A 12,587-nucleotide genomic window follows, 5' to 3' on the forward strand; every position below is an offset into this window, starting at 1 on the left:
ATTCTTTCAAATACATATAAGAATCTGTCCAAAAAGCATATGACCAGGCAGGTGCTAAAATTAATGCCCAATCATTTTCAAAATCTTTCCAGTATGATGCACTAATTTTTTTATGGCAAAATCATTATACATTTCGAAAAATCTTGCAGAAAAATCTTCACATTAGACCTAGTTCAGAAGTCACAAATAGAGAACGAAGTTACAAGGATAATGATACTACCGTATTCGACCCAATAAGGGCCAATGTCCCTATAAGCGCCCCTTCCCCTTTTTGAGGCCTTCAATTTCAATATAAATAAAGACCTGAAGACTACACAAAACTATAGGTTTGCAATAATTTCATCTTATTAAGCACCTTTTCACTTTTTCAATTTTGTAAACGCCCTGGGCATTTATTGGGTCGAATATGGAAAGTTGTAGCAACACTTACCAGTCAATTCCCTTGTAGTAGTTATTGCCGTTAAAGAACTGGACTTCCTCGAATGTATCGGGACTGTTATAGTTACTGAGGATGGCTGGGTGAAGGGACAGGAATGTATACAGAGCTGTCGTGCCTGTGGATCAAATCATACAGAAATATAAAATCTTACTGACCACAACAATGTATACAGAGCTGTGGATCAAATCATACAGAAATATAAAATCTTACTGACCACAACAATGTATACAGAGCTGTGGATCAAATCATACAGAAATATAAAATCTTACTGACCACAACAATGTATACAGAGCTGTAGTGCCTGTGGATCAAATCATACAGAAATATAAAATCTTACTGACCACAACAATGTATACAGAGCTGTGGATCAAATCATACAGAAATATAAAATCTTACTGACCACAACAATGTATACAGAGCTGTCGTGCCTGTGGATCAAATCATACAGAAATATAAAATCTTACTGACCACAACAATGTATACAGAGCTGTGGATCAAATCATACAGAAATATAAAATCTTATTGACCACAACAATGTATACAGAGCTGTGGATCAAATCATACAGAAATATAAAATCTTACTGACCACAACAATGTATACAGAGCTGTAGTGCCTGTGGATCAAATCATACAGAAATATAAAATCTTATTGACCACAACAATGTATACAGAGCTGTGGATCAAATCATATAGAAATATAAAATCTTATTGACCACAACAATGTATACAGAGCTGTAGTGCCTGTGGATCAAATCATACAGAAATATAAAATCTTACTGACCACAACAATGTATACAGAGCTGTAGTGCCTGTGGATCAAATCATACAGAAATATAAAATCTTACTGACCACAACAATGTATACAGAGCTGTGGATCAAATCATACAGAAATATAAAATCTTATGACCACTACAAACAATGTATACAGAGTGTATGCTGTGGATCAAATCATACAGAAAATATAAAATCTTACTGACCACAACAATGTATACAGAGCTGTAGCTGTGGATCAAATCATAAGAAATATAAAATCTTACTGACCACAACAGAAACTGTGGATCAATCATACAGAATATAAAATCATGTAGTAGCCTGTGATCAAATCACAGAAATAAAATCTTACTGACCACACAATGTATACAGAGCTGTGGATCAAATCATACAGAAATATAAAATCTTACTGACCACAACAATGTATACAGCACTGTGGATCAAATCATACAGAAATATAAAATCTTACTGACCACAACAATGTATACAGAGCTGTAGTGCCTGTGGATCAAATCATACAGAAATATAAAATCTTACTGACCACAACAATGTATACAGAGCTGTAGTGCCTGTGGATCAAATCATACAGAAATATAAAATCTTACTGACCACAACAATGTATACAGAGCTGTGGATCAAATCATACAGAAATATAAAATCTTACTGACCACAACAATGTATACAGAGCTGTGGATCAAATCATACAGAAATATAAAATCTTACTGACCACAACAATGTATACAGAGCTGTGGATCAAATCATACAGAAATATAAAATCTTACTGACCACAACAATGTATACAGAGCTGTGGATCAAATCATACAGAAATATAAAATCTTACTGACCACAACAATGTATACAGAGCTGTGGATCAAATCATACAGAAATATAAAATCTTACTGACCACAACAATGTATAGAGAGCTGTAGTGAATACAAATTTGAATTTCCACGTAAATAGACTAATATCAATAACATATGATGACCTGGAAAGTCATGCTCATCTGCAAAAGAGGTTCAACAAATATCTTTTTGAGAAAGTTGAAGTAACAATGTATAAAGAAAACCAGCTACTTGACCTAGGTACAGAACATTTTGAAATCTATATGGTTTTCACATTAAATTTGTTCATTGTCAGTAGTTGTGAGCTAGGGTTTCCATTAGTATATCAATTAAATACATTTTTACTTTATTTGAAGCCTATTATTTGACCTAGAATGAATCACCTGTTTTTTGTGGGCCGATGACCAGGAATTTAGGCAGTCTATCACAGCTCTTGTTAGTCGACCAAATGGCAAGATGGCGCTTGTATAAGCAGGGATTCTGAAAATCAAACACATCAGTAACAATTTTCTCTGATGCTTTTTTCATTTCTTTTCATCTGAATTGATACAGAAGAACAACCACAGTAGACATAACTGTCATAGTATAGTCAGTAATGTACTATGTAAGACAAATAACAAATAAATATTTTGTTACCTACACCTATATGGAGAACAAAGACAGATGATCATGCTTAATCTTCAATTAACGTTTAATCTTAATGATAAAAGTTATAAATTACTAGATTATCTCACTTGGTTGAAGCAACTAAACCGTTTTTCATAGCCAATATCTATCCGGAGACAGTATCTGCATGCATTTTGTAAAATCAAAGAATTTATTAAGAAGTATACACCAGATAATCGGTTCCTCTCTTTGAGGAAAGTCTAGAAACTACAAGGAGGGTGAGTCTTACCTGCCAGAGAGGGTCCCTCTCCTCAGGGAACATCTCAAAGTACTTAATACCAAGCTCTAACGGGGGCACCTGCTTTAGTTGTAGATTGGTCCAGCACTGTACAAACTTGATGACACTCTCAAATGTGTACAAAGCCAGTCGGTCATTGGCATAGTTCCCCAAATGTGTCATGTAGATGTTTATCTGAAGACGAGAGAAAAGTAAACAAATGTGATATACAAGAGGCCCAGAGGGCCTGTATCGCTCACCTGGTTTGTAATGCCAAGTAATGTTCTGAATACAGGTTCATTGTTTCTTTTCTGAAGGAATTTTAATATTAACCTCTAAATCCCCTATTAGGCCCCACCCCTCCTGCCCCCAGGGGGTCAGAGCCAAAATTTATACAAGTTCTGTTCCCCTTCCCCCAAGGATGTTTGTGGCCAAATTTGGTCACAATCCAAGCAAAACTCTAGGACAAGTAGCGATTTATAGGATTTACCTCTATTTCCCCTATTGGGCCCCACCCGTCCTGCCCCTGGGGGGCCAGAGCCAAAACTTATACAAGTTCTGTTCCCCTTCCCCCAAGGATGTTTGTGGCCAAATTTGGTTACAATCCATACAGAACTCTATGACTAGTAGCGATTTAAAGAATTTACCTTCTATTTCCCCTATTGGGCCTCGCCCCTCCTGCCCCCCGGGACCAGAGCCAAAATTTATACAAACTCAGTTCTTATTCTCCCAAGGATGTTTCTGGCCAAATTTGGTTACATTCCATGCGGAACTCTGTGACTAGTAGCGATTTAAAGGATTTACCTCTATTTCCCCTATTGGGCCCCGCCCCTCCAGCCCCCGGGGGGCCAGAGCCAAAATTTATACAAGTTCTGTTCCCCTTCCCCCAAGGATGTTTGTGGCCAAATTTGGTTACATTCCATTCAGAACTCTATGACTAGTAGCGATTTAAAGGATTTACCTCTATTTCCCCTATTGGGCCCCGCCCCTCCTGCCCCCGGGGGGGCCAGAGCCAAAATTTATACAAGTTCTGTTCCCCTTCCCCCAAGGATGTTTGTGGCCAAATTTGGTTACATTCCATTCAGAACTCTATGACTAGTAGCGATTTAAAGGATTTACCTTCTATTTCCCCTATTGGGCCCCGCCCCTCCTGCCCCCGGGGGGGCCAGAGCCAAAATTTATACAAGTTCTGTTCCCCTTCCTCCAAGGATGTTTGTGGCCAAATTTGGGTACATTCCATTCACAACTCTATGACTAGTGCGATTTAAAGGATTTACCTCTATTTTCCCTATTGGGCCCCGCCCCTCCTGCCCACTGGGTGATCAGAGCCAAAATTTATACAAGTACTGTTCCCCTTCCCCCAAGGATGTTTGTGGCTGATTTTGGTTACATTCCATGCCAAACTCTAGGACATGTAGCGATTTAAAGGATTTACCTCTATTTCCCCTATTGGGCCCCGCACCTCCTGCCCCCGGGGGATCAGAGCCAAAATTTATACGATCAGAGCCAAAATTTATACAAGTTCTGTTCCCCTTCCCCCAAGGATGTTTGTGGCCAAATTTGGTTCCAATCCATGCAGAACTCTATGACTAGTAGCGATTTAAAGGATTTACCTCTATTTCCCCTATTGGGCCCCGCCCCTCCTGCCCCCGGGGGGTCAGAGCCAAAATTTATACAAGTTCTGTTCCCCTTCCCCCAAGGATGTTTGTGGCTGATTTTGGTTACATTCCATGCCAGAACTCTAGGACAAGTAGCGATTTAAAGGATTTACCTCTATTTCCCCTATTGGGCCCCGCCCCTCCTGCCCCGGGGGGTCAGAGCCAAAATTTATACAAGTTCTGATCCCCTTCCCCCAAGGATGTTTGTGGCCAAATTTGGTTACAATCCATGCAGAACTCTATGACTAGTAGCGATTTAAAGGATTTACCTCTATTTCCCCTATTGGGCCCCGCCCCTCCTGCCCCCGGGGGGTCAGAGCCAAAATTTATACAAGTTCTGTTCCCCTTCCCCCAAGGATGTTTGTGGCCAAATTTGGTTACATTTCATTCAGAACTCTATGACTAGTAGCGATTTAAAGGATTTACCTTTATTTCCCCTATTGGGCCTCGCCCCTCCTGCCCCCGGGGGGTCAGAGCCAAAATTTATACAAGTTCTGTTCCCCCTCCCCCAAGGATGTTTGTGGCCAAATTTGGTTACAATCCATGCAGAACTCTAGGACAAGTAGCGATTTATAGGAAATGTTGACGGACGGACGGACGGACGGACGGACGACGGACGACGGACGACGGACGACGGACGCCGCGCCATTGACGTAAGCTCACCGGCCCTTCGGGCCAGGTGAGCTAATAAAAGTATTCCTGCTGAAAGTATACTTCACAGTATGCATTTCAATCAATATTTGAAATTTACATGCTGAAACAGTATATAACTTAATTATTTGTGCTTCATTTTCATCAGTTTGCATCATGTTATGTCTAAATGAGGGCAGACAATCTGACATACAGCTCTCATTAAAGAAACTCTATCAGTAGAACCAGAATGCTGAAGTAGAACTTTCATAAGTGATAATGAACAATTATAACATATATCATCGTTACAGACACCTTCACTGCTCATCTCCTTGATTATATTACTTACGGGATTAAACAGGAATGTCTGGAAGAGTTCTCCTCCCTGTATGCTGTCATCGAGGTGTTGCCGACCACCAGGGTACTTGTCCAAGAACAGTGTATGTGTGAACAGTCCACATGTTTGTCGAGGTAAAACCTGTAAGTAAGAACAACTATTTGAAAGATCAAGGAATTCTTTATGACATTAATAAGTTTGGATGTATTGATTACAAAAACACAAAGGGACTTAAATGTTACCTTATCATTAATACAATATATAATAGAACTGAAATATTTGTCTACTTTGTCCCGCATTAATGTTCGTATCCTATTATGTAATCGTGTTCGTTTTTTGTTTGTCTTGATAAAGGGGCAGATCACCTCGAAAATTTGACAATTTTGTTTTGTCCACACGGTTGGAATTACTTCCTTGTCCCATAATAGAACTGAAGAATATAGTAGGTCTCCTATTTGAGCCGTGTGACCTTGAATGAAGGTCAAAGTCATTCATTTGAACAGACTTGGTAGCCCTTCATCCCAGTATGCTACAGGCCCAATAACCAGTTGCTAGGCTTCTTAATTAGTTATTGACAAGAAGTCAATAGACATATAAAGATTTTAGCCTATTACAGCCTGGTAATCTTGAATAAAAGTCAAAATCATTCATTTGACCCAAATTAGTAGCCCTTCATCTAAGCATGCTAAAGGCCAAAAATATCAGGGCTCTAGGGCTCTTAGTTACAAACAAGAAACCATTTAAAGATTTTAGCCTTTTGACCCCTGTTATCTTGAGTGAAGGCTATGATCAAGGTCATTCATTTAAACAAACATGGTACCCCTTCATCCCAGCAAGCTACAGTCCAAATTTCAAGTCTATAGGGTTCTTAGTTATGAACAAGAAGTTGTTTAAACATTTAAAATTACCGGCAAGTCATTTAGACTCCAATGATTTTGAATGAAGGTCAAGGTAGCCCTTCATCACAGCATGCTACAGGCCCAATATTTGTTCCAAGCCAGACTTACCATGATGCCTTTGTGTATGAACCCTCGCCGTCTCCAGGCCGGGTAGAGACGAGGGTACTCCTCCGTACTGGTCACTCGTATGTCCCACACATTTTTCCAGGATTGATAGAGAGGTTCGTGGACAGGGTACACACCTGAGTGGTGTGGAGCTACAGCGTACTGCTGGTAGATAGGGATGTCATGGTCCTAAAACACAAAATAATTCTCAGGTAAAAAATTGTGAATCAGGTCAGCTTTGACAAGTAATACATTGGAATATACTGACCCAAACACTGGTGTAGGTGAAGATCAACAAAAAATGGTTTCCTTGCTATCTGACTTGGAAATGACTTTACATCAGTGATTTGCATGGGGCATGACTTTACATCCATGCTTTGGGTGTGGCTTGACCATATTTTTATATGATTTGATTGTGGCATGACTTTGCAGCCATGATTTGATTGTGGCATGACTTTGCAGCCATGATTTGATTGTGGCATGACTTTGCAGCCATGATTTGATTGTGGCATGACTTTGCAGCCATGATTTGATTGTGGCATGACTTTGTAGCCGGGATTTAAGCGTAGCATTAGTTAACATCAGTGGTTTGAGTGTAACATGACTTTTAATCTGTAATTTGAGTGTGGTAAAATTTTGCATCTATAATTTGAGTGTGTGTGTGGCATGGCTGTTCCTCAGTGATTGGTGGTACAACCTCTGTGATTTAGATGTACGTGGCTCAGACTTTTATATGTAAAATTTGTATGGGGCATAGGTTTACATTTAAATGACCTTTTACTAGCATAAAGTTGAAGTTACAAGGGTATATATATGTGGCATGAATTTCCATTAGAAACATTTCACGAGTGTTATTAAATAACAGCACCCTTTCTCAGGTTACACCAGTTCATATAATACACATTCCCTTAATACAGCTACTTTTTCAGTTTCCACATCTGCATACCACATTTTGTGCCCAGCAGATCAGTTAAGTGTTTTAAGGTTCAACTATTTCAGTATAACTCTACACTTTACATAAAATGCTGATAAAGTTCAAATTTAAATATTTTAAAATAATTTCTATTGCATGGTGCATAGAAATGCAGCAAGACAGGCTGTATAAAGATATGCTGCAGTTAAGGCCTATATAGTGCCTGCTATTAACATGTAAACAAATCCTAAAGTACCGAAGTCACAAATCTCCATATGTCATGACTGGGCCAACCTTTTAGGGCACAAGTCTTCTCATAAATCTACACTAACATTTAGCAGTCTGACACTATTTATCATGCTTTTATTGAATTCTGAAGCTAGTTTTCTGTTAGCTCTCAGCTACAAGTGACAGTGGAGGGACAACTCTTTTACATTCTTCAACATTTTAAAACTAAATTGATCTGACAGTTTCAATCTGCATTTGTTTAGATCTGAAGCGTAAAGAACCTTTGGTTTTATTTTATTCCTCAATATTTTTATTGTCGATGAGTTTTTGCACATTTGTGACAGAATACTAGAAATCTTTTCCTTAAACTGTCCTCCTCATTTACAACAACTCAAACTTACATAATTCATACTCACGAGGAGTGAAAAAAGTCAAGCCTATAAAATTTTGAAGCATGTGCAAAATTGAATAAAATTCCATTCCCTTGCTTTTGACTCTGACCTTTGCAAACTGGTAGTTCAGCAGCATCGAACGTTCCAGATGATCCTGGGTGAACTTGTGAGCTTGTTCGTGTCTCCACATGTGGCCAAACCACCAAAACTTGTGTCGCTGTTCTGAAAAATTAAACAAGGTCATTGTTTACCATAACATCTTATGATATTGGATCCCTTTTTGATTATAGGTCTCAATTTATGTCCAACATTTCTGTGCATATCAACAAATAATCGTTAAATCCACACAAAATAATTCAACATACAACTATGATCAACACAAAGTATAAAGCTAAATAAACTATTTTCTTTAATCATTTCTTTATAATTATTTACATTTTACAGACTCTTGGAATGTTATATAGTTTAGCTTGTTCCTAATATCTTAACAATGCCTGCACAGATGTGTACATACTGATATTTACACCTTCTCTGAGCCTACAGCAATACTAAGATAATATTTGAGATTCTGCTGCACAAGAATGTACAAAACTTCATAAAATATTCATCCTTAATCACTTTTGAATGTAATTTCCAGCTTATAAGATCAAGGAAGGGTTTTGGTGAGAAATATCAATAAAATATTCATGACCCTTTCTGCACATGATCTAATAATTACAAGCTCTAATCATTTTAAAGTGATAGTGAAAGGATTAAACCGATTCCGAGATCTCCTGCATCTGTTCTGTTAACTAACTAAACATCATCCTAATTGATTTGTTATCCGATTCAGAATAAGGAATTTGAAAATTGCTGTCTCTTTTTGTTTCTTACACTGTCTTATTTTTGTGCCATATGGCTCCAGGATGGTGTTAATTTTTATTTCTTCTTTTTAATTGGCTTTCAGACCGGTGAACAATTGCCCCATGAATGTAAAATAATGAATTGTTTGGTTTAATTTGACTCGTTTAATGTTATATTACAGCCAGGGTCATGTAAGGATAAACCAGATTTATAGGTGAAGGAAAGCTGAGACAGAATACTGATCAGCAGTCAGTGCCTGACTGCCCCACATGGGATTCAAACTCCTGACCCAGAGGTAGAGGGCTTGTGGTAATATGTCGGGACAATTCAAAACTACTCGGCTACCACTGCCAATACTGCTATCATTAATAGATCACCTCTATGATGTTTACTTCATTTTGTGTAACGTCCTATTGAGATATAGCTAGGGTTATATACCAGGTAGTAATAAGGACATGCCAGGTTAAAATGTAAAGGGAAGCCAGCTGTATAATCCCCAACATCTATATAGCACCAGGAAACAGAAACCAAACTTGTTTACATCAAATGTTATTTTCTCCGCTTTCCTTTTAATTGCAAAATGATCATTGATATGTTCCTTAAGATAGGTAGTTAAAAGTATTTGTAACATTTCCTCGAAATAAAACTTATACCAACATAAGTATATAGTAATATTGTAACAGTCTAAAACTAGATGTAACGACATTACAACAAAACAATAAAACAAATGTCATTTTAACAAGGGCTTGCTCTCACTTTTCTTTTGTACAATATTTAAACAAGCTTATATTTAAACAGTAACCACACTCTACCACAACAATGTGTTTTGAGTGGTGATGTATTTACATACAGGAAAAGTGTCTATAGTTCTGAGGCTATAGACCGTAGGCAGTGAAATAAAGTGATGACTGTGTATTCAGCTAACGACTAGTACAGACACTCGCCAGGTACTTAGACATGTACTGTTTAACACACAACTAGGTAATGTACCAGTCTGTCAATTGCCGAATCGACACAGTCAGAATTTTAATGATCTGAAAAACAGTCCACAAACTTCAATATATTAACATTTCATACATCCATCCCCCATAGCCTTCCCTTAAGAACCAATAAAGTATGACATACAAGAGAGAAAGCATTTCTCACAATAATGATCTATAAACAAACCTTAACAAAGTAACATCTGTGAATCTTTAACCCATTTTATTACATATCTAATTTTGTCGATGACTCATCATTGCTAAGAGGTATTGCAAAGATAGGAATTGGGCTGCAGATCAATAACTACCGGGGATATTGTTATCTAATACAGTGTAATTGTCTAAACCAAATGTCATAGGAATCAGCATATTTGGTCAGTATAGCCAGGTTTCTGGATTAAACAAGATTTTCATTCATATAAATTAAGAAAGACACAAGATCCCAGAGGGATCATAGCACCTACAAAAGATTGATCTATGTTTGACAATTGACAGATTGATCTTTTTTCTACTTTTCAAACTTCAACAGCCAAAATCCAAAATGGCGGCCTGGTGGCCATCTTGCTGACCTTCAGTCCCAAAACATAAGATGCACAACTTAGGCCCTAGGGAAACCTACATATAAAATTTGAGAATGATCCCTTCAGTACTCTTTGAGAAATATTGATAACAAACTTTCAAAATCTAAGATGACTGCTTGGCGACAATTTTGTTGCCGATCGGTCCCAAAACGCAATGTACACGTCTAAGGCCCTAGAGAAACTTAGATATGAAATATGAGGATAATCACTTCAGTACTTTCTGAGAAATAGCTATAGCCATACCAAACTTTAACAATCAAGATCTAAGATGGCTGCCCGACGGCCATCTTGTTGACTGATCAGTCCCAAAACACAATATGCACAACTAGGGGCCTAGGGGAACCTACATATATAACTTGAGAATGATCCCTTCAGTACTTTCTGAGAAATAGCGATAACCAAAATTGTTAACAGATGGACAGACAGACCACAGACCAAAGACAAAAAGATTTGAATGAGACAAAAAGCGATTTTGAATGCCATAGAAATGCCGCATTCGTTGGTTCCGACCAATTTTTTTTCGACACATTCAAGTACATTTAACTCCAATTCTTGGTTTAATATCTCTAATTTAAACAGGATCCAGTACCAACTTCTGCGTAACCAGGTTTCACTGCATGCTTCAAAATATTTGTTTTAAGTTCTTTTTCATTAAATTCCCAATAATTTCCATTTTCTGTAAACTACAGAACATTTTAAATAATAACCTGAATGGGTATTAGTGATGCAATCTCTACAATACATTGGTGTAAATGAGGGAAGAAGCATGACATATGAGAAATTTGGTTTCTGTTGCTGCATCTTTAATTTTAATGAATTTCTGCCAACAGTATTATGCACCTGCAAATGGCATAAGCTATAAATTGCAAGTCAAATTTTGTTGTTAAATGCGTAATTCTCATAAGTCATCCATGTTGAAATTAAAGCTGCCTGAAACGAAAAACAAAAAAATACATAATATTACGAACTCAATTAAGTCACATCTGTGCGAGCTGCAGTTTTTTTTACATCAATGGTAGTATATATATTGGTATAACAAGTGGAACAAGAAAGACAGCAGGCAAATCTCCCACACACATTCCATTTCTCTGCTCCATTAAATACTTTTATTCAGACTCCAGATTTCATACATTTAGCGTAATACTACATCAAAGGGCTGACTGCATAGCTTATACAACAGACAGTCTACAACAGACAGTCAACCATAACTACAGGTTTATAAGTCAAAAGCTAGATCTGTCTTTATCTTTCCGTTCATAATAAAGGTAGACTCATTTTCGGAAGAAACTTCATGAAAATTTCCTACTAGATAATTACAGACACAGGATGTGCAATTTTTATGATCTAACTTCTGTCTTAGAGTGATGTAGTAGATTTGTATATATATATATCAACAGATCCCTGTTTGTCTGTTCAATAGAACAGATGGTCGATAATCAGGCACTCCATCCCTATATATATTGATAACAATATTAGATATATGGCTACACTTCCTGAAATTTCGTAACTGATAATTCAATTTATTATAATTATGTGAGGTATAAAATAACGTTTCCTGAAACTGTCACTACAGTAACTTTTGATTGCCCAAGCTAGATTGTGACAGATAATGTAAAATAATGTAAGATTAGGAAACAGGAAATTATAAACTGAGGGACGTTATACACAGAAGCTTTGTAATATCAAAGTATTATATTTGATACCTCAATGAACTTGTTGAACTTGTGCTCAAGGAAATAATTCTGTTCTAATAATGGTTACATTTTTATTTAAAATATATTGAGTAATCATGAACGTAGATATCCTGAAATTACATATTGTACCTTTGACTTCAAGATGAAAAGATATGACTTTTCTCTCATTTACTGCCCCCAATAAAAATATCATGAATGTACTGACCTAATATTTTCCTGTCGCCTTCATTCTCCAATGAGTTGCCATGTTCGTAGAACCATCCAGAGAATCCCAGGTTGAACTTGAACCCTTGCACCTGCCTCTGAAGTCGTTCTTGAGCTTGAACCATAGCCTGTCAAAAACATCACACTGGTGCTCAAATACATTGCTAATTATGACATCAATGAATATG

At 37.4% G+C, this 12,587-nt stretch overlaps 1 protein-coding gene across 1 annotated transcript in view; it reads right to left on the reverse strand.

Moving 5' to 3' along the window:
* LOC138323311 (bifunctional heparan sulfate N-deacetylase/N-sulfotransferase 3-like) overlaps positions 1-12,587 on the reverse strand; it is a 46,948-nt gene that overhangs the window by 9,796 nt on the left and 24,565 nt on the right. The window contains exons 3-9 of the mRNA XM_069267830.1: positions 12,401-12,527; positions 8,207-8,319; positions 6,568-6,753; positions 5,573-5,701; positions 2,948-3,130; positions 2,436-2,532; positions 431-554 (exon numbers count right to left, since the gene is read on the reverse strand). Coding sequence (XP_069123931.1) covers positions 431-554; positions 2,436-2,532; positions 2,948-3,130; positions 5,573-5,701; positions 6,568-6,753; positions 8,207-8,319; positions 12,401-12,527 — 959 coding nt within the window. The remainder of the gene's footprint in view (positions 1-430; positions 555-2,435; positions 2,533-2,947; positions 3,131-5,572; positions 5,702-6,567; positions 6,754-8,206; positions 8,320-12,400; positions 12,528-12,587) is intronic.

Source organism: Argopecten irradians, chromosome 5 (genome assembly GCF_041381155.1).
Source record: "Argopecten irradians isolate NY chromosome 5, Ai_NY, whole genome shotgun sequence".
NCBI lineage: Eukaryota > Metazoa > Mollusca > Bivalvia > Pectinida > Pectinidae > Argopecten > Argopecten irradians.